Source organism: Chaetodon auriga, chromosome 4 (genome assembly GCF_051107435.1).
Source record: "Chaetodon auriga isolate fChaAug3 chromosome 4, fChaAug3.hap1, whole genome shotgun sequence".
NCBI lineage: Eukaryota > Metazoa > Chordata > Actinopteri > Chaetodontiformes > Chaetodontidae > Chaetodon > Chaetodon auriga.
Genome location: NC_135077.1, coordinates 23708612 through 23736485, shown reverse-complemented (window position 1 = coordinate 23736485; position 27874 = coordinate 23708612). Strand labels below are relative to the sequence as shown.

General features: G+C 43.5%; 1 protein-coding gene across 1 annotated transcript in view; it reads right to left on the bottom strand.

Moving 5' to 3' along the window:
- maml3 (mastermind-like transcriptional coactivator 3) overlaps nt 1-27325 on the bottom strand; it is a 103672-nt gene extending 76347 nt beyond the window's left edge. The window contains exon 1 of the mRNA XM_076728073.1: nt 25993-27325. Coding sequence (XP_076584188.1) covers nt 25993-26364 — 372 coding nt within the window. The 5' untranslated portion in view covers nt 26365-27325. The remainder of the gene's footprint in view (nt 1-25992) is intronic.
- Nucleotides 27326-27874: the final 549 nt, after the last annotated feature.

The window sequence follows — 27874 nt, the reverse complement described above, 5'->3', positions numbered from 1 at the left end:
AAACAGAGAGAGAGAGAGAGAGACAGAGAGAGAGATAATGAGGGTGAAACCAGCAGAGATAAAGAAAAAGGGAGAAGCTTGTGGATAATTTGTGAAAAGAGTAGAGAGACGAAGATCCACTAGAGGAAATTAAAAGGAAAGCAAGGTATCAACTAGCAACACACAGAGACACTGGGAGAGGAAATGTGTACGAGAGAGGAGCCACGGCCAAAGCTCTCTGAGTGACAAACGCTACCTGCCACAGAAGTTCAACACTCCAGCTCCAACCCACCCTCTTTTTCTCTTTTCTTTTTTTTAATCCTCTCAATGCTGGAAGCCTGAGCCAAGAACTAAACCTACCAAACCCTAACTAAACTAAACCCTGACAAGAGCCACAGAGAAAGTTTTTGTCACATCTAAAGTCACTGAAATAAATCTATGATATAAGCAAAAAGCAACCGAGAGCAGATGTGTGAGAGAAAAACACAGTTCAGCACTGTACAGACACAAAGCCCACAGAGTGAAGACTGAAAAAAGGGACACCGTGACAAGTAATGGAAACCCAGAAAGGAAAGATTTACGAATTCTGTCAACATAGCCAATTAGGAGAAGAAGAAGAAGTTGAAGCTTATTTTCTTCTTTTTCAGTTCCATGTATCAAACTATGGAAAGCCTTTCTAGTACAGACAAGTTGTGAGCGGTGGCACTAGAAATTCATGTATGACACAGAATTTGCATAACATCTACTTACATCCCTGTATTAGCCTATCAGCAGGCCACCCTGTCACACACACAGGGGACGTTTGCTGCCTGTAGGAGGTGCCACAGTTTCAGTTCACTCAAAGCACTAAAGTAAAGCTATTAAGGACTCGTGTGTGTGTGTGTGTGTGTGTGTGTGTGTGTTGTTTCTGTCTATGCTGTTTCTTGGATGTGATGATTGGATGTGCTTTGGCTAAAATACTGTCAATCAGGCCATGCAGTCCTGTTCAATCATCTTTTTCTTCATCAGTGAGAATGAGCTATTTTCAAACTTCCCAAACTGGAAATATTCAAATTCCTTTTTCAAAAGACTTTCTAAACTTTCCTCCCTGTTTCAACTACACTCACAGCAGTGTTTCCTTTGTACTAAACCAACTGTCAACGCAAGCCACATCGACTGCGGGTGCCACTGGTTGTCAGGATGGTTGACTATTGCTCATAATTTCTACAGTGTGTCCCACACTGCCAGCTTTAGTTGGCCCTCATCAGAGACAGTTCACAGCTGATTCAGTATGTTGAATTGGTATCAGCGGCAGTCGGCTGTTCCAACCCAATAAAGGATGATTCTAGTTTATTAGGTTTGTAATTTATCATGTCAGGTGGTCATGAAAGCATTGTACTCACTAACGTAATTGCTTTGGTGAGTCCGACGACGCAAGAAAGAGCCATTAGAGGGTCAGAAATACTGTGCACAGTTTAGCCAGGTTATCTAAACCATGTTATTTGGTGATAAACAGTGTGCACACCTAAAGTGCTGGTAATAATCCCTCATTGCAGAGGAAAACTGTGCGCTTTGAACAGAAGAAGTGAGGTGAGTAGAAGCTTTGATCACGCAGCCTGCTGTGTCAGTGCCCAAACAGAGCTGCAGCTGTCTCAGAGCTTTCACCAACAACTATTTTACCGTACACTTCTACAGTTCAGACAGGAAAACATGAAGCAAGCAAGAGCGCGATAATGCACGACTGATATACAATAAACCTTCCACGTAGGAATGTGTTTGTTTAGATGTGACTGAACAAGAATAAAAAGTGCTTTCATTAACGACCCTGATGCTTTTTTTTATTAACCAAATAGCATTTGTGTCAAATCACAACTGAACACTTGCTCAACCACCTGTAGTGGATACTGTGTGAATCGGTCATGTTTTGTTTCTGGTGTTCATCACTAAACCAAGTTACTTAGCAGATGGTGGCAGCAATGCACCGTTTTGTTTTTCCAGCTATTGAAGGGTTATTCCTTGCCAAACGTTTAGAAGTTAATCCGATATTACTGACAGAAAACTTCTGATTTCACATTAGTGTGATCATAGTCTTAGCCCTGTTGAGATATGTCTAATGTGTGGCTAAGCTGTGGATGTAGTGAACACATGAACATGAAGTCCAAAGCTTCGTTCGGGACAAATTCATCCTCCTGTGATGACTGCCTCAAGTCAGTCAATCTTACTGAATCTCGGCGTGTGTCACTTTTTCAATAATGTGAGAGTCTCCACCTGCAGACTCGCCGCAGTTCAAGTGTCACTGCTCCCTCCCTACACACACCTCTCCTCCTCAACACCTCTCTCCCTCTAGTCTCTACCCATTCCTCCACACACTCACTATCTCTCTTCTTCTCTCTCTTCTTCCACTCACTCTCTTCCTCTCTTGTTCACATCTGGTGTCACAAGTCAAAGAACGGTCATCAATTGTATATGTGCACCAGTCTGTGTGTTTGTGTGTGTGTGTGTGTGTGTGTGTGTGTGTGTGCGTGCGTGCGTGTGTGCAAGTGGGTAAAGATGGTCTAATTGAGGGAATAAAGGACAGAGGAGAGAGATGGGTCAATTACTGCAGGAAATGGAGAGTGTGTGTGCGTGTCTACATGCACAGAGGTGGGGGTGGGTTTGGTCTGTCATTACTTCCTTCCTTCAGGGTCCCTTTTTTTTACGCATCTATAAAACGCCTGAGCTGCTCCAAGGCCCCCTCCTTGTTACTTCTCTGTCATCCTTACCAACTGAGCCATTCCCACCCCCAAGCTGCATTCTTTTATCCCCTCAACCACACAAACACACACATGCAGTGTAAAAAGCTCTGTATGATTGGTTCACGCACTCCTACTAAGCTCTGACCCAGTCCGCCATGAACTGCACACATAATAGCAGGACAAATTCCACAAACCGTAGTCAATTCAGTCGATTTACAGTGCAGCCGTAATCAAAAGCTGTAAAGCAAACCCTCACATACAGCTTGTGACAACCTTAATTTCAGTTCCTCATTAAAACTCCCTAATAACTGGACTGCTGGAGTGGAAAAATACTACGCAAGTATAAAACAGCTCATAGCAGCTTTAGAGCATGAAACACTCAGATTTGGTCATGATTTACTTGACTTAAAGGAAGTCACACTAAATATGAAGCCGCATCCAACAGCTAGTTAGCGTAGCTTAACAGAAAAACTAGGAACAAGACTGGAGCCTGGTTACAGTTGATCACAACTAGTTTGTAAGACGTGTTGTCCAACCATATCTAAAGTCTTTGTAGTTGTTCCAGATGGCCACAAGTGACTGGCGGAGTGAAACACTGGCCGTCATAGAGAGGGGGGTGACGCAATATTGCTTAAATATGGGGATAACAGCTCACATTTTCACGCATTCTTAGCGTTGCACTTAAATGTTCACATAATATGTAACACAGACAGTGAAGAGAGAAGTTCTGCTTCACAAAGTTACAGAAATTCTTGGACAGTCTCCTCAATCAGACGTGATGATGTATGGGGGATTTCCGAAGCTATTCGACCATCTGACAAGCAGCTCTGATGAATTATACTTGCAGCTTAAAGTTGTAAGGCAACCAGTGGAGACTCCAGGAAGTCACTGTATCCGACACAGAAACACACATAGCCCCTTGTCAAACCTCAACACGTTGCTTTTACACTGCAGTTCTTGCAAGGGTTAATTAATTAGTGAGCTTAAAGAGTATTTGTTACCTCTGGACAGAGCCAGGCTAGCTGTTCCCTTCTGCTTCCAGTCTTTATGCTAAGCTGACATTAAAGTAGATCTATCAATAAAAGCAAAAAATTTGTATTTTTACCTTTAACCTATTCCTTCAACATTTTTAGAAAAAAGTTGTCTGACAACGGAAATCCACTGACAACAAAATTAGACACCAGTCAACTCTGCAAAGGTGCTACACATCTAGCTAACACACAAACACACACACACACATACACAGAGCACATCCTCCCTGTCTCCTTCCAAGGCCTACACCTGCACCCCATAGACCAGGGGATAAGAGGGGAGAAGGCTGACTGTTCACAAGTTCACAGTGACAACAACCGCAGCAATGGTGAGACTTAGAGTATTTACAGCAGACCTAAAAAGACATAAATGTGGGCGTGCATGTAAATGTGCAAACATGTGCAAATGTCAACATGTGCAAAGAAGCAAAATATCTGATCACATTAACATATACAACTACACTACACAAGGGATCTCAGAGACATGAAACAATACAGGGTTGTGTGTGTGTGTGTGTGTGTGTGTGTGTGTGTGTGTGTGTGTGTGTGTGTGTGTGGAGGCGAGGGCAATTAGAGGGAGAGAGACAGACAGGGCAATACAGCCAAGCCATGAAGAAATCAGCACAGCAACTAGTGTGAGGGATTTAAGGTTTCTAGTGAAGTTTTTGACCACTAGGCCCCATATTGTTTGTATTGTGTGTTCTACTGTATGATGAGGTGATGCAGGACGATACACTTTTCTGCTGACTGTGGAGGGCGACGGCAGTAACCTTCTATGCCAATGTGAGAGGAGAAGAAGAATACTCTGAGTTCATTTTCACTTTACCATTCCAGCAAAATTCACTTAAAAACGCCTATCCAAGCGTGCCCAAAGTAGACTGGCAGCTGTTCCTGAACCATTTGGAGTACATGCATGGTTTTGGTCTCTTTTGAAGGGTAACACTCTGAAGTTTTATCCCCAGCAGTTGGAATCACTCTAAGTGCTACTGGCATTGAGAAACAGAAGTTGGAACACACTGAATTTTAAGATTTTTATTTCAGCCTAAATAATTTTTTTTTTGTAAATAACAATGTGTTTTGGACTACATATTTTAATGGATTGGACCAGTTGGGCCTAACAAGACTGTTTTTATTGGATTATTATGGATCAATGGATTACCGTAAGACTTCACAGGTGAGTTACCTCAGTTGCCTCGTTCACTGTACCTGCTGTTGAGATTGTATCTTGAAGTGGTTCATATGAATCGATTCATGAAAATCTAAGCTTTGCGATGATGTGTAGCATGGGTATAAACTTAAACAAAGCAATTGTGTAAATCAGTTGGAGAGATATGCAACAGCTGGACGGCACGCTGGCGGTACAATCGATTGATAGGGGGTTAAAAAGAGGGACTTGTAAATGTTGTTCATGTTCTTTGCCTTTAAGGTTACACATAGCAATTTCAGGGAGGAATACTGACTGTAAACAACACCATGTGTGTTTGTAATGAAAACCGCACAAAGTAACTCGTACATGTAGCACTAGCCACATGCTAGCCAGCTTTAAGAGCGGCTGGTTAGTTGGGTACTGCAAAACTGTACTTCTTTTTTGGGTAACCGGCTATTATTTCGCTGTCCCTCGTTTACTGTGAACTATCTCAGATGGGGATGCTAAAGTTGTGGTTTCTAGTTTTTTAGTGTTTTCTGGAAAGCACTGGGCGCTGTGGTTGGTGGATAAAACCCAAAGTTTGTTGCCCTCTGAAGAACAGATGAGATGAGATGAGAAGCCCACTATTGCATAAGCGGAGTCAGAGGTATTCTGTGTGACTGTGTCTGTCACTGTTTGTATCTGTGCAGTCTGTGTGCACCCAAACAAATGACTCAGGTTGTGTATAAGATTGTGTGTGTGTACTTGCACAGATACTGTACATGCAGGTGGACACTATATTTAAGTGTAAAATTCCACACTGCAGCACTGTGTGTGCATGTGTGTGTGTGTGTGTGTGTGTGTGCGCACGTGCGTGTGTGTGCGGACCAGTGTCTTTAGTAGACTTGTGGTAATCCTCTTAGCGTATGCTGCTTGAAGCTCAGAGCGCATTATGTAACCCCTCTAATCCAGCACCGCATCAAGACAGACAGTGAAAGACCACAACCCATGCTCCCTTACACACACACACACACACACACACACACACACACACACACACTCCTGGAGTCCCAAAGACACACCAGGTCAGTGGACATTAAATTTGAGGGTCTGTGTCAAATCACTTGTGATCAAACAGACTGCTGTCAATCTAAATACCAAATGAGGTATTCACTACACAGAAAGATATTGATTAGGAACTCCAGACTGAGCTTTTAGTGCTGATGTCCAGAGTGAAGCTGTAGAGAAAGTGAAGCACCGACAGTCTCTCTTTGTGTGTCCCTGCTGCCCTCTTCACATATTCTCTGTATCTCCCCGATAACCTGAACATCCGAGCAAAAAGAAAAAAAGAAAATCTCTCATTCTCTCCTCCCGGTCTCCATTCTGTTGCCAGGGCAACAGCGGCCATCTTGCCGTGCCCCATCTGTCTTGGGTACACATCACAGGCTGGTCATAAATGTGGAATGACAGTCAGAGAGGGAAAGCAGAGAGGGTGAGACAGAGAAAGAGATGGAGAGAGTCAGTGGAGGAGAGAGAGAGGGAAACAGAGGGATGGAAGGGGTGACTGACCACGACGGAAAGATTCACAGATCGTCTCTCTGGGTTCAGTGATGAAAGAAAAAGCAAGATTTACTATCTTGGCACAACCTCTCTTTACCTCTTACCACCTTGCTTACACAGCACTAACCAACCTGTTCCTCTCTGATTAAGCCTGGGTATCATTAAGAAATGTCTATACACATAAACAGCCAAATGCAACACCTTATCTTGATCAATATCAGGATGTTTTTAAAAAACCTTTTTATTTCATGGAACAAAAGATGCTTACGTTATCAGATGTTAACTGCTGTTGAAACACCAGATCTGTGCCTACGTAAAATACAGTCTAAAATTGGCAGAATTTGTATTTAAATCAGGAAGGATCAGGTCAAAATGAACAAGACAACAAATCTGACTAGACATTCAATGCCATCTGTCAGTCCTTGACAGCTTTTGATGAATAATTCTGGACACATTCAGGTCAGGACCATTAAAGTATTGAGATTCGATACTCAGCCCAACCTCTATCTGCCAAAGTCTTTGTTGAAGCATCGTGAAATAATACAGCACATGATATTCTAAGGCCTAAAATGTCTTGGAAAACAAGCCCTCACTATGTAACACTAATGCTTTACACTTTTTTTAATGTTTTTTCATTGGATAGACTGATAGAGAAAACAGGAAGTAAGGGGAGAGAGATGCGGGAATGACACCTGGAGTCAAACTAGGGACCAGCGGGCCAAAACCCTGCACCACCAACACCTCCCGATTGTCCGATTTTTTTATTTCTTCATTTGCCTCGTTGTTCGTCGCTTGTTTTTGAGCATCAACAAAAAATCTGTCAATGAATATTAGTTGACTAGTTGATTAAACCCTCGCTGGTCTGCTCAGAAACACTAGTTGGTTAAACTTATTAGTAATTAGTAAGTAGTAAAAAGCAGCATTTGGGGAACAGTGACATTTACTGGAATTTGCGCATGCCCATTGTTGCTTTGTGTTTACATCTGGTTAACATTGCTAGGTCGTGTGCCATAAAGGTGCTACATGAATAAAGGTAAAGACAACGGGTCAAATAAATATGAATAAATAAATTCACTGCAAACTCAGAGTGCTCTTCTCTGGTATTTGATGTATGGTTGAAGTAGACTCTATCACCACCCATTGGCCTGGCATGCTTGTTTGTTGTGTTCTTGTGTGTCCGGAGATATTTTATAAAATTAAGGAAATTCTGGGTTTTTTTTCTCAACAAATTGTCCTCTAATTCAACATGTGCTCCATGTACCATTGTCTGAACATGAAAAGAGCTGTATTTCACAGGCTAAAAATAGTTTGCTTTGTTTTCCAGTTTTCTTCACTCAAAATCAATTCGATTTGGAGTAATGAATGGCGATGCACTGAGAAAAGAAAATCCACTTGATCACTGACACAACATAAAATCCAAATGTGTGAAAAATCAAAACCACAAGTTAACTGACTTCATGCACACACCATTACTGTAAGAGTGTCGCCAGTTGCAGGCTGTGTGGACTGCAACTGAACTCAGTACTGGAGCCATAATGGAGGCTGGGGTGACCTCACATGACCTGGAGCTCAGGGGGAAGTGACAAAGTGGTTCCACTCCGCCTGTGATGAAACTGAGACTCAATCCTCTTGGTGTTAAGACCACATGACACACGACTAAAACAGAGAGAGGCTGAGGAAATATCAAGAAGGTACGCAACACATGTTCAAAGGGGTGAAGAGAACAGAATAAGGTAGAAAGTGAGCAAAAAAGTTAACAAGGGAACGAAAAAGACAAGAAAACAAGACAGAAAGGACAAGATAAAAACAAAGACGCAAAAAACAATCAAAGCAAACCAAACGAGAAATGAACATTCATAAGTAAGAATGAGAAAGACAGGCTCAGTGAGAGACAGAGGGAATAATAAGAGTTGCTCTGGCCCTTCACTGGGTTGGGCTGGGTGTTAGGTTACTGTACGTGTGCAAATACAAATGATGAGTCACACAGTCTAAAACACACAGGCACAAGTTGGCACACACAACTTTAAATATAGCCTCATTATACTCAAATTCACAGCAAGCCCAATACTCTCTGTAACTAGCCAGCCATCCTCTTTTAAGTCTTGACCAACACACAGACATGTACTAATTCATGACAAATTATTACCTTTTTTTCTCCACTGCAACATTTCCATGACCTTTCTCAAAACGCTCCAAGAGCAAAGAAAAAGATTATTTTTAAAGAGAACTGTAGTGTGCCCCCCACCACCCCTTTTCTCTGCTCTCCACTGGCACGTTCATGCACATTTTCTCAGAATTTTTGTCATCTCAAAGAGCACTAATTACAGGCTTAAACATGCGGGCAAATGTAGAGTACACACACACACACACACACACACACACACACACACACACACACACACACACACACACACACACTCCCACCCGCCCAACTCACTCAGCAAGTGAACATAATTAGAGACTTGAGAAAGCTATGAATGAGTGGGGAGAAGGGGGGTGGGGGTGGAGGAGAGGAGATTAGAGGACATGAAGAAGTTTATGTTAGGAGTTGAAGATCAGGGAGGAACTTCACACTGACTTCTTGCAGTTTTCACTTTTAGACCACAGTTTCTGAGGCTCTCCCTCAACGTCAGCCAGGCCCAGACCGGCCATCAGGAGCACCAGGACAATGTCCAGAGGCCTGGCCTGCTGCCTGGCTCGGAGTGTCGGGCCAGTGTTAAAATGGTAGATGAAATAAATCAATGAAAACACTGCTTTGTGCACAGCACAAGACAAAGAAAGACTGAGAACTGGTGAATGTGCGCATCATTTATGAATGTTAAAAAACACTAATAAATGACATCAACATTTGTTCAGAAGGAAGGTTTGACATGTGTACACATGGAAATAATATTGAAAATAAAAACCTGTATTTCAACCAACCAACCATTCTTCACCTTCCAGCAACCATTTCCCTGTGTTTCTCTCAGAACAACATGGCTTGCAGAGTCACGAACCTTCCTCGACACAGACAATCCATCACGCTAAACATTCAGTTGCATTTATTGTCAAAGATATGTCATCGAGCAGCGGCTCTTTACAACTGTTTCAAAACTCTTCCTTCCGTGACAGTAAATAATTAGCAACCTTTTAATTCAAGTAATCACTAAACTGACATTATCTGTTTCACAACATCCGTGCTTGCTAATCAAGGAGAGAAAAAAAAAATCCATGATGGCAAAACTGTTCTTCTGTCTGTGTTTAAAGCAGGTAAAACAAAGCGGAAAGTGCAGAGCTTAAAAAACACACTTCCTGTATTTATGAGCACTCCCACACATGGAAAGTAAACAAAATCAAGGATGATGGAGGATGATGACGATGATGCACCAGCAGAGATACAATGTCAGGCAACTCCTGCCAAGGTTAAAGTCAAGTTGTGGCTCAGTTTTGGATTTCACACTCACAAAACATAAACTGAAGCTTGTTGACAAATCTCACGTGGAGCTAAATGGTAAGGACCCTGGGAACACGACTGTGGAGTCTCCTTTCAATAATCATCTTACTTGTAAAAATATCAATTATCAATGAAATACATGTCGCATGATGTTGTAGCAGGAGGTCCTTGCTGCATATATTCCCCACTACTATTACTAATTATCCCCTTTTGGGTTGAATTTGTTACTGTGCTGTGCTCAAAGGGCGGCCATTTAGTTTGAAAACCTACAGAATGAGCATTCACTTTGCAGCAAATGAGTTAAAACCTGCAAAACCACTGGTCTGATCCGTTTAAGTGACAGTAGGCCCAAACCGTAGCAGGACAGAACAGTTCTTGTTTTTCTGTTTTAATGTAATTTCCTTGATGCAAATCTTATTTCTGCACCTTGAACATGAAACTCTCATTCTGACAGACTTTCCTAAACTTTCTTGCTCTGTTTAAAACTCTTTACAACTCTATATCATCAAACCGTTCATCACAACCTCTCTTGATCCCCCTTCTCTGTCTGTTTGCATCTCTCTACCTCTATTTTTAGCCCTCCCTTTTGCAGATTAGGGGCCTATTTATAGACCCCCTTATGTTGTCCAATAAGAGGGCTCTCTATGGGAGAGTGCAGCGTCACAAGGATTCACACACCTCCCACTTGGCACGCAGCCCAACCTCCGTCTCTCGCTCCAACCCCCCCCAACCACGTTCATCCCACCCTCCCCCCTCCTCTACTCTTTTGCTTTCTCCTCCCATCCCATCCCACTGTTCTCCTCCTCCTTCCTGCCCCCCCCCCCCCAACTATACAGGGTGGCTCCTGGCACAGAGCCCACAGCTTCAGTGGAAACTTTACACTCACGCAAAGAGCCTCGCGTCAACCCCCACACCCTCCACAGCCTGACAGAGTGCGTGCTGAAAAAACTGCATCCAAATTACAAAACAGACAGTTTAGATACAGTAAAGGCAAAATATCTACACTGAGCTCCCTTGACATACGAAAATAACCATGCCTCAAACTGTGTGGCATTCATGAGCACTGCGCCCTCTTGGTATGCTGAGGAATATGAAAACAGAGACACATACAGATGGACAGATAGGATTTCTTCTTCTTCTTAACTTTTTCCCCCTTTAAAAAAGAGGACATTACATAATTCTCCAAACACTTCCTCTCTAAGCCGAGAGCACTCTGGCGTTTTATCAGACACACACACACACACACACACACACACACACACACACACACACTTGACATATCCAAGCAGACAGGCAGCCTGTTCGGGCCGTCTGCATCACAGTCGCTATGACAACGGCAGGAGAACAATCCACAAAAACAGCCACTGGGGGGGGGGGGGGGGGGGGGCAGACAGACAGACAGACAAAGAGAGAGAGGGAGAGAGAGAGAGACATACAAAGGGGAGGCGGGGGGTAATGGGAAGCTCATGTGTACGTGCAGCTGTGCCAACTCAGGCCGCATGCCATTTCTTTGCCGGATCCCTAAGTCTGCTTCCTTTACCTGCCCTCTTCAGGAAAGAAAAAAACAGCACAGTGGAGTCACTTTTCGTTTCCCAGAACATTTCCCTTTCTTTGTAGCTTTTCCGTGACTTTGTCAAACTGAGAGTCACGGATAAACATGGCCACACAACACAAAGTCAAAATGCCTGTCTACCTTCCTACTTGTCATACACACCAGAGGCTGGAAGATTAGATCGCATCCTATACTATTTTTCTGCAGTACAACCCTCGACTGGATCATTTTGATGCTTGGGGCATTCGAGTCTGATAATCAGTGCAGATTATGCTGCAGTATGAAAAGGCACAAGAGACCGTGGCCGTCTTGACCACTCAGGTCCAAAGCAGTCAAAGCTACTGCTGAGACTTTTTCAAATGTACAGGATGTCAGCAGGCACATCTTGCCCAGCCTTAAAACTGAGGAGACAAAGCTGATTTATCTGTGCAATGGACCTCCAATGCACCTCCAATGCACCTCCACTACATTTCGTCTGAGGTGCTTCGGTGGGTACATACAGGGCTACGTCGTTTATGTGCATGCACATCTTCACAAATTCATCAACACATGTTCAATGACCTTGCATACTTTCTTCTCTCCTAGCATCATCCTCTCCCCTCCAGTAATGCCAGATGCATTAGTTTTTCCCTTTCTAGTAAACCCACTTTCATTGTAATTCCCAACAGCATCATTTCTGCTCCACAAATTGAATGTAAATGTGATTACTTCATATATGGAATGACTGCTCAATACACATGATTTAGTTTTGCTGGATGCAATGACAGACAACAGACAAAGCTTAGGTAAAACTATAAATCAGCTACATGTATAATTCAGGCTTTGTCCAAACTGAAACCTGATCATGATGCTGGGTACAGTCCAAAGGAACAAGATAAGAGAGAACCAGAAGTCACTTTCAACTTCCACTGGTGGACAAATCTGACCGTGAGAAGGAGTAGGTAATAAGAATCTGTCACGGTATGTGTGATAACATTTTGCAACACCAATATATATATTACAATACATTTTTATGATTTTTATGATATATTATGATACATTATGATCTGCGAGGCTGCAGGAGGTACAATGTTGCTACTTTAGCATAATGATAATGCTAACGTGCAAGGTTTAGTTGGTATAACATTTACATTTACATACATTACATTAACATTTGTCATTTTAGGTGAGTGTGTTAACATGAAGCACTGTGCACAGAAGGCTGATGGGATTCTTATTATTTTATCAGGTATTTGGTTGTTAAATATAAGGTTCCACAAAAAGTTTGCCAATTCATTCAGAAGGTATTTCACTCTGGACCAAAGCAGCAGACCGGTCGACATGCTGTCTGACAGCAATTGCCGTCTCCGGAGCAAGGTACACATTGATGGAAAAAGAATTTTAAAAAGATCTATTATCTCTGCTGATTATTTATAACATTCCCATTGGAGGCAAAATCCTTCATGAGAATTTATTAAGCAACTAATACTTACAAGAGATAATGTCACAATTGAACATGGCAAATTGCCTGTACTATCACCCCACACTTGCAATCATGCATCCATTCTCTATTCCTAAAAATATATTTTGGGTAGCGCAGTCAACTAAATCAATGGCTACCCAATTATATGTTGACAGGGAATCTCAAGAGAACGGCGGTGTTTTCTCGCAGAAACCTGCAATGCAATTGTCAACAGATCACTGGTTCCCACTGCCATCACTGTACAACAAACAAACATAACGAAAGTGGCAGGTAAAATTATATCTGACCCATCTCACCCTGCTCACTATCTGTTTCAGCCTCACCCATCTGGGAGGAGCAACAGGTCCTTGTTCACAATAACAGCCCAGTTTAAGAACGGATTTTTACTAAACTTTGGCCTAAAATTTCCTTAATCTTGTCACTTGGTAGTTAGGATGTCAGCGGACGTTAACGTGCTGAAATATTTTAGTAAAGATGACATTTTCCTTAGTGACTATGAGAAACTCAGCAGACTTACAAAGTCTCTCAGCACAAGGCAGATCCTTCTCTTCATCAGCTATGATGTCACCCATTGGTTATGGACTGCCATTTTAAAGCCTCCAGCTATCCAAATTTGCATGAAAGGGTGGAACTGGAGAGTAAATGCATTGTTATGTCTACATCCTGATTGGATCTCACTGAGAACCTGAGGCTATGCAGTGGTAGTGACTTGTCAATCACAAGGTAGCTGTGTCCTAAAGCATGCCTGGCTTTATCGTCTATTTCAGTCTTAATGGTGTCATAATTTATAAAATGAACATCATGCTGTACTGGAGAAGACTTGAAACTAGCAATTGAGACCATAAAACCACAAGGAAAGTGTTTACTGAGGTGATAAATTAAGTGAGAAGTAGGGTCATTTTCCCATAAGCTTACATACAGTTGGACTAGAGAGAATGCAGACTTAAGGCATTTCTGCATTGGCTTAACTTTTCAGATCTGGAAACTCTGTCCACTATTTAAATCGTCTTACATAAATCATCAGTGACATACAAAATCTCAATGTCTGAATGCTACTTTACATTTGGGACTCCTTGTCATTGTCATGTCTGAACCCACAGAAATGTGGTATTTAGTCTGAATGGCCCCTGCTGGCAAGGCACTGAACAGTTGTGCCATCGGTCCATTCCCAGAGCCTGATTCCAGCACAGCTAAAGTACTGAGAGTAAGAGAATATCTCTTTGTCTATGTACACACTGAAAGCAGCTTACATTTGCAAGGATCATATTGTTGTTTTTTCCCAAACCGGTTTGCTAAGCACACAGGTGTAATGAACTGGAAAAGCAATGGTGTGGAAAATACACTGCTAATGTTCCAAAATATTTAGTGTACGCGCATAACAAAGATTAGGACTTTTCCGTCTCTCCAGGGACCTCTGTTGGCTGACAGTTAGGATCCTCGAGGGGCTCTCTTTGTTATGTTTTCTGCAGCAGTCATTAAGTATCCATTAAAAAACTCAATGGCTCTTTAACTGTCAACAAGCCAAAAATAAAACAAGAATCCCACACTTGCCATTTTCATGAACAGGGGAAAGTGACAATTACCGAGCCTGAAAAGAGCATAATCACTGCACTTCCCTGCGTTCAGTGGAAGTTCCGCATTTTCAACTGTTACAACTTTCATAGATGGAAGACTATTAGGACATTTTCATTAAAGACCTTCGGCTGAGCTTTAAGCTGCTAACTCCGCAAAGCTCGCATACCACATCTGACCCAAATCTGCTCAAAATCTTCAGGGAAATGTAGTTTTTCTTGGCTGTTTTTGCTGCTCTACACTCATCTTCTGAGTTCCAGTGGTTTGTGTGATACACCAAAGTGAACAGTGACAGTAGAGAGGAGGGTAAACATCTGAGATCGTGTCTTCTCAATAGAGTCCATAGTGAAGGGAAGGCCGGGAGAGACGGGGAGCAGAGTGGGACAGTGAGCAGGGGTCGACAAGATATTGGGATATGCAAAGAACGGCAGGCAGAAAGACTGAGCTGAGGAGAACGGCAAAAAACAACAGGAAAAGAGGAGGGTCAAGAAGAAAGAAGTCAGGGCACAGAAAGTGTGAGAGACAACAGAGACAGACTAGGAGACACCAAGACAAAAAATGTCCTCACTGACAAAGGTGATAAAGGTCACATATATCAATCCGCAAAATAACATCTTCATCACCTCCACAACTATTTCTAGCAGGAATACGGCGATGCAACAGTCAACGCTGTCCATTTTCATTCTCTGCACTGCTATCATGACAAAGCAGGTAAAGCAGTTACAGGTCCTGGCAAACTTCATCAGAGCAGGTAAGAGCAGAACAGACAAATGTTCCTCATGTTTGGCACACCTGGGGTTCAAGTCCAATCCAGTCCAATCCTCTAATTCTCAACATATTTCTCGGCAAATTTGCCAAAACATCAAACTATTCCTTTGGCTCAACATGTTAGTTAACTTTGTATCTAATGCAATAGTAATGTGACTTTTTGTACCTTGTACAAGTGTTTAATATCAGTATAGCTATTGGTTAAATCCTTATAATACCCAACCCTAAAGAGAGAGGGCAGAAAGTGAGTGTGGTTTTGAAAAGAGCAGCTGGCGTTTTTCCTTGGTTGTGATCGTTGTTGCTGCTATTTTAGGAACCATTCAGGAAGTGATCTACAGACAGGCTGCTGACGGAGTATTCAGCTCGACTCATCATGAACCAAAACAAGTACAAGTGAATGAGACGTGGAGACGGTGCTCACAGAGAAGTCATGAGGGAGCTGTACATCTACGTGGACATTTTAAATCTCCATATGTTCTACTCTATTCTTACATTTACCTTTGTGTCATTGTTTGAGCAGTGCAGCACTAGATGCTTATCACGGGGAAGGCTAACACAGACCATGTACTGGACTTGATCCTGTTTCAGTGACAGTGTGAGTTATGGATCACTGGTTTAAATTTTCACAGATTTGACCCTTTTCTCCCCACAACAACTTCAAGGTTCAAGTTCCACAAGATCACAGCGGATATGTCTCACAGCACTATGCATCATATCTGGACCATTTCATATTGATTTCTTAAAATTTTGAGCACTCCTGTTCCACACCTGCTGTCGACTGCTCTGCCACGCTAAGCTGGCAATCCATTTTCAACCCTGGAGGAGGTGAACAATAAAATGCCTTCAGGGTAGGGAGTGGACCCTGGGTTAAGTTTTTTTTTGTGTCAAATTACTATTGGCAAGACCAAGAATGAACAACCATGGACAACACTCTTACAGCGACAAACAGTGTTTCCAACGCAGCGATTTAATGATCACCATGAGTTGATTCATTTTGGCCTGTGTGAGACTAAATAAATCAGCTGACACTGACAACATCCACCTCAGAGCCCCCTTTTCAGCCAGATATGCTGGCTTCAGGTGCACTTTCAGGCAATATTAAGAGTCATCAGACAATCAGTGTCATATTTGTAGGTCCCCCTGCTGCAGTGCCATAAGACTTCCAGTCTGAAATCACCGGGTGTAAACCAGTTATCAAACAGTAGCATAGCAACCGTGCCGCTAACTGTCTGACCACACAGTTAATATCCTCCCTCACACTGTCCTGCTGTGCCCCACTGTGTCCTCGCTCCATCTTTCCCTCCGTATTGCCCTCTGCAGTATTATCAGATAATGTGCTTTTTTTTCCTCCTGTACTGCAGCCTCTGTGGCACAATTACCCTGGCTGCTGCACTAATGGCTATTGATGCAGCTGAGGGCCACACACACACACTTGCACACACAAACATTCATAAAAAATTCATGATGCTGGCTCAATAGGAAGGTGCAGGGGGTCTGGCCAGCCCTAGAAAAGAACAACAAATGTCATTTAACAAAGGAGGGAAGCGGCAGATGATACAGGTCTCAACATTTTGCGGAATATAAAATAAAAACACAGACAGGCATGAATATAGATAAATATGTGCACAGCGATCGTATGAAGAACCATCAGGTTGAAGTTCCAACAGATCTGATACCTGCGACTGTGTGTGTGTGTGTGTGTGTGTGTGTGTGTGTGTGTGTGTGCACAGGTCTATGGGTATACAGAAACAGCCTGTGTATATGTGTCTGTGTGTGCTGCTGGAGTCTGTGTGGTAGGTAATTCCCTCTTAGTGGGGGATTTCTCCCTGCCACCGACCTGCGCTGAGAGAGCTTTAGAGTGCTAAGCCTGCTAGCTGAGACTGAACCAGGGATCACCAGAGACAAGGGGCAAAGAGATGGAGGGAGGGATGGAGAGGGAGAGAGAGAGAGAGAGAGGGAAAGAAAAGCAGAGATGGGTGTGAATGATTGAAATGAAAGTGGGGAGGGAAGATTACAAAGAGGAGAAATATAAGGTCAAATGGAGGTAGGAATGGAAGGGTGAGGAGGAGAAGCGGATAGGAAAACAAGAAAAGGATCCTTGCTGGGAGTGAGCAGAGGTCACTGTGTGATGGTGGATGTAGGAATAAAGGGGAGAGGATGGAGGACGGATATATGATTTCAAGAAAGAAAAGGATTTTTTGGGGGGGGGAGTGTTTTTAAATGGATTCTGATTGACCCTGACTGTAAACAGACAAACCAGGAACAGGAAGGTCACTGGGTCGCTGCCTGGCACCAACAGGAAGCTGAAGACTCAAAGGGGACATGATATTTCCTCAGTTGTCACCTTCTCTTTTACTGTGAGCAAAAAGTCATGTTGATGAGAGGTGCATGAGTTTTGTTAAAATGGATCACAAAAAAGGGGCTTTAGTGTTAGCAGAAAAATGCGTTGCCATTAAAACACAACCATCACTATAACAGTACATTTACTTCAGTGCTGTACTTAACTAAAGTCTCTATACCACTCCACTACCTTTCAGAGGGAAACATTGCCCTTTTAATCTACTTCATTTATTTGACAGCTAGAGTTACTAAACAAATCATGACTTCAGATAAAAACACACAAGATGTGCCTCTAAATTGCATTGTTCAAGATCAAACCAGTGGCTCCTAATGTTTTTGGCCTGTGGGACCTTCATGTTTCAGTTAGCAATTCAACCAAGGAGACATCTCCAATATGGTTTAAATAGTCCAAAGGGGTAAAAATTATCCAATATTTCTCAAAAAGGATGAGAAATGAGAGGAAAATATAAAACTTTGAGCCTCTGGAAGGGGGGACCACTAGACTATACCTAAGTGTATGTAAAGCAGATCAGAACTTTTACTTTTGGTACTTTACGTACATTTTGTTGCTAATACTTCTGTACTTTTACTGATGTAAGATTTTGAATGAAGGACTTGCAATGGAGTATTTTACACTGTATCTGCATGTTTACAAGGATGTGAATTCATCTTCTACTGCTGACTATGACTTGACAATAAAGGATGAGATACCAAAAGTCAGATGTGTTTGCAAATGATGTGACCTTCTTCTAGCGTTATCTGGTCACAGCAGAGTGAGAGAAGGACTCGAAAAAGTTGTTTAACATAAGTTATGAACACTGTAGAACACAATCATTACACTATGGTGTCAGCCAAAATCATTAAACCAAAACCTTGTTTACAGTGTGGCTTTTGTTTGACGTAAGGCCTTTTTAACAGAAAATAATGTTGGATGAAATACTGAGAAGCGAGGACACTAAAGATATTTTATCCAGTGGCCACGCTTTGTGTTAAATTCCCAAATACACTGGTTCCTTTCATTTCCATTAATATTAAAATGAGTTTTGAAACAGTGGCTGTTCTTAGGCCAGAGGAAGCTAAATGGCAAAACTGACCAGCACTTGGCTTGCTTACATACAAACACACATACAGTGGTCACATTCTCACACACACACACACACACACACACACACACACACACACACACACACACGCACACACGCACACACGCGTTCCTACCGAGCGAGATTAAACCCTCTTCCTTATATTACAAAGTACAAGTACTGCATACATACTATTCTCTTCTCTATCCTACGTATATCCTAATAATACAGACCAAGGGAGTGTAGGGAATAAATTGGGTGGTCAGCGTCAGGCTACCCTTACCAAGATCATTATTTCAGAAAGCTTGCTTGGTTGTAGAATAGTTTCCTAATTGGTGGTCGTTATTGTTAGATGTTAGATGATGAAACGGAAAACTGTTCACAACGTTCAGTCAAGGCTGTGGGAGCAAAACTTTCTGCCATCACACACACACACACACACACTCAAATATTTACGGCTATAATACTTTCACTCACATTTATGAGGAATGCAATGCACATATGCACATTAGCTCTCTCTCTCTCTCATACGCACACGCGCCCACACACACACACTCATGGTGGATCACAGAACCTAAGCATCTCTGATAACAACCTTATCTATATTTTATCATTTTACTGTTTGTGTGTGTGAGTACATGAGGGGTGAGTGGAACAAAGATGGGTTCCCACCACTCCAGCATCAGCAACGCAAAATCTAAAGTGGTGCTTAGATGCTTCTTCAATGCTGTGCCACCTCTGGTATGCAGAGGAGCAAGCTAGCAGCCTTCTGACAAAATCCAAACAAAGAACAGAACCAGCACACAACCAGCAGAGATAAGACCACAGCACTGAAGATACTCAGCGGTTGTCTGTTTACTTTAAAACATTTTTTGAGGCACAAACGTCTCTCAGCGGGCCTGGGGCTTTGTATTGTACTTGTTGGACTGCAATTCTAACTTTGTCTAATAGAAGTAGACCGAGAAATGTTCTTGTTTTGTCCTTTTGGGGGGGTTTGGGGTTCCTTAATCCAAATCGACGGTCTGAGGGTAGACAGGAAAGCCAGAGACTTGGAATGATAGCTCATTTACAAATGGGCAACTACTGCCACTGAAACACATTAATACATGTTTGTCTGAAGAGTAATTACCTCAGTATCGGTTTGAATGACCTTTGTCACGTCATGCTCTCATTCATCCATCATGTCTCACATCACTGTAAAACTGGTGCAGAAATGTCCAAAGTGAAGCAAGTTGAGCTGCTCTGTGTGAAGGAGTGGAAGATCGTGGCTTTACTGGGCAGCTGCAGAGTGCGAATGTGTATAAATGTATAATTATGAGCACAGAGTAACACAAATAGAAACACAACAGACAATGAGTCAAACATTAATGGATGGAATCTCTCTAAAGGACCCAGACAGAAGCTTAAACAATTAAGTGTTTAGCAGGAAAATATGACAGTAGTCAGGAGGTGAGAGGATTAAAACAGGCCATGAGTCTAGCTGCGCAAATATTTGAGGACTGAAACATGAACAAGGCCTTCTGCCATACCCTGCTGAACCATCACTGATTATGTAAGAACAACCTTCTTAACAGGTAGACGTGTAAGCTTGTAAGTGTGTATGAAAAATTATCGCCAACTATTCATTTAAAAGGTCGTTACTTTAAGTCCATCAAACTTTCTGCATTTAGCAGGAGTTTGTCATTGCTCCGACAGCCCAAAAGAAGGGGAGTCTGCTCCCTCACTTATTCAAGGGTTTGTGCCGAACGTGTGTGTGTTCCTGTAGAACATGTGAACAAGCGTGGGTGGAAGGGAATGTGGTCGCAGCCGCCCCAAAATTAAAAACATCCAGCGTGTGTGAGTGTGTAGGAATTGAGGGACAAGGCTGAGAAGAAGCAAAAAAAGAGCAGAAAAGATAAAGGGGCCAGTTTGAGAGGCACGGTCGATAAAGAAAACGGAGGGAGTCAGTGAAAGCAGCACATAATGAGTCGAAAACAGCATGTCTGTGATGTCACGGCTGCACGTCGACGTCACACTCTGCGTGTGTGCATGTACGTACTGGTGAGTGTCAGCTCCATGCCAGCTCAGTAGTTTAAATATAGCACTTGGGCAACAGTCCCAGCTGACACTGACAATGCTATAGCCACCAAGACACATCTACGCTACATCAGTGCTGTGCTAACGCTGAAACCAGAGAAGCGGCGAACAGAGGGAGGGCGGAGAGGAAGGGAAAGAGGGAAGGCCTCGGATTCATGAAAACTCAGCCGCCCACACTCTGGCCTCTGCTGCCAAAAGTTGAGCAGGACAGCAGTATGTGTGTGTGTGTGTGTGTGTGTGTGTGTGTGTGTACGTGTGTGTGCATTTGTGTGAGACATTCCTCGGTGAGGTGGATGCCAAGGAGCGAGCAGAGCTGAAGACAGACTGTCCTGAGCTACTGTGTTTCAGTGGAACTAACGAGCCCCTCACTGTGCACCTCGGCCGCAGCTGTAAACTTGTTAGCGATTAGGCAATCAGATCTGACTGGATCTTTTGTCAAATCGTGCGGGTCACAAATCAGTTTTTAAGCAACATCATGGTCCCTCGGTTCCGACGCATGCCTGTGATGAAAGGTGGCAGGTTTGATTCTCACAGCGGCCCACGTGCTTCCATCAGGATCGCCACAGAGAAACCTGCCAGTGCAATGACAGCTACCGATGAGCGTGCGCTGATGTTTGTGTGTGCCCTTACATAACGAGTCAAAAGTAGTCTTATTGTGATCAGATATTGACTACAGCCACAATGAAGTTGGACAGCAGACCACTTTCCAGCGAAGCAAAACAAAATTTAACACTTGGTGTCACTCGCTCAGTATCAACACGCAATCTTTGTTTTTAGACTCAGACCTCTGTGCTGACGTTTAACAATCATATAAAAGAAAAAACAAGGAGAATACAAGCAAATCTTTGCACCAACAGTGACCTCAACAGGCCCAAATGTAACAGCCAGAGGACGTGCTGTGTTTTGTGGCATCATCGCCGTCACTGATTCTCTGTATACCAACACATGGACTGAACAAGCTCACACCTGTTCCCTGCAGGTCAGTCTGGGAAGCTGAACGCACCAGACGACCACTAATGCAACAGACACAATGATGATATCCAACAGTACGAGATTAGTGAGGAAGGATTTCTCTGTTTACTTCTGATGTTCTGGTGGTGACTGAGTGGTCCAGTCTATTTCAGATTGGACCACCAACCATTAGAGCCTTGACTGAAACTCACGCTGAGCTGTATGGGGCTAGACCAGTGACTGTAAATTTTGCCATCGAAAATAAAGTTTGGCACAGAAAAATAAATCACAGGCATGAATTATTGAATTATTTTTTCTTCACTGCTTTTCAGTTTAAACCGTCTGTCACCATTTTGGCCTGAAGAGGAGAGGGGTTTCAAGGGAGAATGTGATTTACATGTCTGCATACTAATGAGAAAACTCTGGACCTGAGGTCCACTCCAAAGCCTCCAACACACCTAGCATACAGCACTGGCTTCCAGGAGTTCACCTGAAATGTAAAGTCTGTTTCACTGTGTTGTTTTTTCCACATGGAACCAGGCTGGCTTAAAGTTAAGCGGCGTTATGCTGGCGTGGCAGCAGTGTGGTGGAACAAGCGCTACCCTTAGAAAGAAATGTAGAAATAATTTCCCAGTTTTTACATACAAATGCCGCACACCTACAAGTTCACCTGGAACTCCCAACATACAAATAATAATGGCAAAATGTACAGTCGCTGCTGGAGCCCCACAGAGCTACTGCACTGTTCTCTTCTGCACAAAAATTGAAATGACCAGTTAAACTTTATGGGAAGGATAATGAACATATGGTCAAATATGGCCCCCCAAACCCATCAGTGCACAAATACTGGCCTTGCATTTAACATAAAGTTTTCAAATTTCTAAGAAAGGTCTTTGTTGATGCAAATGTATAAATTGGCATTAATTTATCAATATTACATGAACACCAAAGTGTTGTGTTTTCCCTCCAGTAATCACTAATGGTCCCAGACTTAAATTCTAGTACTGCTGAAGCTGGGTTTACTTGATGTAAGGGGCTACCGACAGTCCTGCAGACACCTACAGCATGCGTTTTGACCTGCAGGTCCTGTTGGTACCACATATTGCATACTACTGAAAAGAAGAAAATTATTAGGGCTTTCTTAATCTTGAGTCACAATCCGTGACCTCCAACGATATAAAATTTACAGAAGACACATGCAACCCAAGCTGACCAATCACACTTCTTGCAGTCCCCACATGGTATCATGGTATCGCCACAACTGTAGTTGCATTGTTGTGTACCTTAAATGACATAAAGATTTTAGATTCATGACTACTGACAGTGACAGCACCCTTACTGTCATGAAAACTACTGTTGAGGACCACTTTATCAGTATGAGGTGTATGTGCGTGCAATGGCCAATGAGCTAACAACACCCCTTCAATATCCACCAAGGAACTATAATTATTGGCTTTTACAACGTGCCTGCAAGTTGGACATGGTCTGTCTCACCCATAACTTAGAGCATTTGGTGGACAGCTAATCCAGAGTATATACAGTGTCCAGAGTGTAGTCGCTTTTAATATGTAAATGAATCCTTGACTGTCCCACTGTTAGTGAAATGTGATCAGTGGAAAGGGGGCCTGTTGTGTCACAAGCAACCCTCTCATGATCAGACAATTACAAGTTTTGAGGTGTCCATCTCCCACAAAAAGGGGGTATCAGCAACATATTCAACCAATATTGTGTTTCTGACCTCGCGTTCCGGCTGTATGTGGTTACATTTGGGATATCACATCCCAGCTCCCCCTGACCCGAAGCTACTGTTTGAATGTTTTGTTGTTCACTACTGTACTCCTTGAATGATGTCAAAGAAACGGTGGGAAAGACAGAATGGGCTCCCAGTGTCTTTTTTCCTTTCTCACTAATAGATAGCCTATAAACACAAACACACACTTTCCATAATTATAGGCTCGTCCCTGCCACAACGTGGGTGTGTCTGAGAACCATTAGACCAAGGTACAGTGTACTGGGATGCACATGACAATACAAAATTCTCATGACTACCACACTAAGACAGTATGGACCATTGAATTACAAATCTATCCTTTCCCAATTTATAACTATAATCCGGACTAACTGGAAAGCCAGTGTCTTGCCAATTTGTCAAACACTGTCTTGCTGCTTTTCTCTCTACGAAGCACACATTTTTTTCACATATCCTCTCTATTTGCTTTTTGTACACTGTAAACATTCCTGACATTCTTCAAACTGACAATTATCATTTTGACACTGCAAACCAACCAGTACAACAGCACACACGCTTCGCAGGCACAGATTCATTTGCATCATTTTAGCCAGACATTGTGGAGGCTTCATATCCGACTAAATCATGATATGAGCATATTTATCACTGTACTCGTCTTTTGTGGTGGTGAAACTGTCTTCACACACATTCTCAATGCGGTAGATTTTCAAGAACAGTCTATAACATCACCCCTACAGATTAAGGTCCTGGGGGTATTTGCGCATGTATGTGTGCATGCGATGTATACAGTTACATTAACAGCATACTTGACTTTCCTAGAATGCCTGCTTCTGCAGTGACTACATACAGCCATCTAGCTGCAGCTCTGTTCTTCAGAGGAAAAACAGGAGAGGGATGGCAGACGTTTCTCTCATTTCCTTTCATCCCCTTTACAATCCATGCCTGAACAATGCCAACAACTAACAAAGTAGCATGAAAAGGGTACTAACACCAAGCTCACTGCAATTTAGCTATTGAATGCAGTGTGTGTCTGCATCTGAGGTGTCACCATCGGTGTCTGGTAGAGGAGCAGAGAGGGACAGAGCTGAGGGATGCCACTGTGTCTTTAAGCAGTAATCCCTCTATTCTCTGAGCATTTGTTGCCGGCCATCTAATGGGCGGTTCTGTTTAATGTCCACAAGGGCTGCTGGGAGGTCTTACACTATTAAAATCACTGCTGCTCTCCAAAGCTGCTGCTGGTCAGGCTTGCGTGGCTCTCTTAAATAATGACTGGGGTCGTCTGAGAAATTAAAGACGTTCTGATTTTGCATTTGAAAAGGGGAGGAACTGGGGCTCATTGCAGCAACAAAAGGGACAACAATGTTGACATTCCCGACATGTATCCTTTGGTCTTTTCTGAAGGAAACCGGAGCCTGCCACACAGGAGACGTGGTGTGAACAGGGGACGCTACACAGTGCGCCAATGCCTGTCTCCATCTCTGTCATGCAAGCAACGACAGCCAAACAGCAGGACAATTTCTTTAGAAATGACAAAATCTGATCCTTTGCAGATCTGATCGGCAGGGCTGCTCGTCAATAAAACCTCCAAACCGAGATCCCCGTAGGACAACCATAGGACGCCCAACAATCCTCCATATGTTACCACTGCCCCCTACCAACAGGAAACCACTGTAGCATTTCTATAAAATGACTGTGATTTTACATTGACTATTGGATATACAGTATTGTTTATTTCCAGAAGCATCACTGCATTATTTTACGGAGACATGCAGTTATATGGTTGGAGCAGAGCTTCCCTCTAAAACGTGTCACGTGATCACTGTATTATTTTGTGTTAATTATGAATGAATCTCTCAAAGTTACTTACAGTAAGGCAGTCACCTGAAGTAACTTTCAACTGTGGCTGTGATTAGGTTTTTGCAGCATTGTGGAGAAGAGTGGCTTTTGATTGTGAGAGTATGTTACAAAGGTTACAGAGCAGGCTGAAGCATAAACTGCTGCTGCTGCTGAGAGCAAGGAAGCAATGTTGCAATGCTAATGTTGACTGTCTTGCAGAACAATTTGCACTCAAAAACAAAGAACAAGAAAGCAGAAGTTGTTTTCGTGCAAAAAAGCAGCCATTCCCCGAGAAGTTGGTTAAAAGTTTCTGAGGTGGGAATCTCAACTTGACAATTAGCAGTGCCTTCCAAACTTTCAACCTTCCTTTGAGCATAAAGCAGCACTGATCTTGCAAAAGATCAAACATCAGCTGTCAGACCTGTCATTTGCAAATCCTGCAGCATTCAAGCCCGAGCAGCCTGTTTTGGGGGGGCTGGGTTTCTTTGTAAACAAAAGCACTAGTTGGCACTGTGGTTTGAAAAAGTGAAGTGTGTGTTTCCAAAGCAATTGCCAGAGCTCAGTGAACGTGTTTCCAACAAGTTTTCACGGTGGTGAACAAGTAGTCGTAGTGCAGCTTGCAGCGGTGCAAGATTTTGGGGGACAGGGAGATGGAGGGGAAATGAAAGAGGGGGTGTATACTGAAGTGTGTGATGCGTTTGTGTGTGAGTGAGGGGGTGTCTCGGGGCAGTCTCGGCCGTGACTGAGAGCTCGTCCTTACCGCTATGAGCGTGTTATTCCTCTGTTCCGTGGAGGAGGCAGAGTCCGGGTCCGGCTGCTTGCTCTGCGGCTGCTTGCTGCTACTACCGGCCGACTTCTTGGCCCTCTGCTCCAGACTCCGCTGGTACAGGCTGACCGTCTCTCTCCGCTCTATCTCCAGCTGCTCGGCGTGGGCTTGCTGGTACCTGTTCTCGCAGTTTACGTGGTGTCTCCGGCAGCCCTCTATTCGCTGCCTCAGCCTCTCCACTACCGTGCTGTGCTTAGGTATGCCCACTGCCCCGGCGGCCACCACGCTCCCGGTGGCCGGGTTCATGCTGTTGTTGATGCAGATACTGCCGTTGGGTCCGGCAGCGGGGGAGGCGAAGTCCCCCATCACTGGGCCGAGTGGCTGCTATTTTGGAAGAACTTTTCTCCCCGTCAAGCTTACCGCCACCGCCGCCACCTCCTCCTCCTCCGGCCACCTCTTCCTCCACCTCCACCACCTAGTGTCCTCTATCTCTCTGTCTTCCCCGGCGAAGGGTCCCAGGCAGCCGACCGGGCAGCGGAGCGAAGAAATGACCGACAACAGCCGCCTAAGCGAGCAAAAACCGGGGAGGTTTAAAGGGCTGCGAGTCGAGCAGTCATATGGTGAAGAGCTCGCGGGTGACCGTTTCTTCTTCTCTTCTCGGCTGTTTCCAAACAAACCGCCCCCGAAAACACAAGCAACACCCCGCCGGAGTGAGACCAGAGCAAGCCCCGAACTGAATGCAACAATAAAGCCGCTGCCACGCTGCTAACAACAACTCAGCTGGAAAAACAACAATACGGTGAAGGTATGAACGCTCAGGTCATACACACACAAACCGTCCCGCGGAGGGGCAGCAGCGGCGGCAGCAGCAACAGTCCACTCGTCCTTTCACCGTGTTGTCCTTTGAGAAAAAGTTTTGCTGCCTGGACCGAACGGGCTCCGGAGTTTCCCGGTGAACTTGCATCTCATATGGTTTTGGTTTGAAATAAATCCCGGTGAAGATGTTGTTGAGATGGGAGAAAGAGCACAAGCGCCCTCGGTAGTCCGCTTGTGAGGCGACTAGAGTAGCCCAGACGGCGCAAAACGCGGATATGGGAAGCAGTGGCGGAAGTCTGTAGTCACTGGCTGCTGCCTGCCACCATCACAATAATCAGGTCCGCTACTCCACCATGCCAGCGGAGTGATATCAGGACAGGAGTTGAGTAAAAACCAGCTAAAGGCTGTGAGAAGCCCGCTGACGGACACTCAGAAAACCCGGAATGGAATCGAGTGTGTCGCCCGGAGAGGACCGGGCTGGTCCGACTGCCACCGGTCCCGTGTTGTATTTAGAGTTCACTTCCCCTTCACACCGAGACACCAACCCGGGACAAGAGAGCTCTGTCTGCAATTCGTAGAAACGGTTCAACTAGCCTTCTAGCTAGCAGACAACTGGCTTATTTACTCATTGGTAGCTCATCACTTCATAACCATGTTTCTCACAGGTCTTAGTATTTTTATTTTTCTATTGTTATAGTTTGTTTGCTTTACATGTTACACATGTAAAATAAACACATAAACTACAGGAAATTAACAAATACAAGTACAGAAATATGAACAATCCCAATACTAGAGAAGCAGTAACAGTAGTGACACCACCAGAGTGTTCAGGCCGGGAAATAGGGCCGTGATGTCGACAAGGATTTTTTTTTCCTATTTCCTTTTTTTTTTTTTTTTTTTTTTTTTTGTTAGTATTTTTTCAATAGTAATTGTTGCAGAATATACAGGGTACTAGAATACTATTATACATTTTGAGTTTAGTAGTGAAGTGCTCCAAACTACATTTTCAGACCTGCACCCTGCAGTAATTTCAATAAAATGCACCTCAGCCACTCATTAT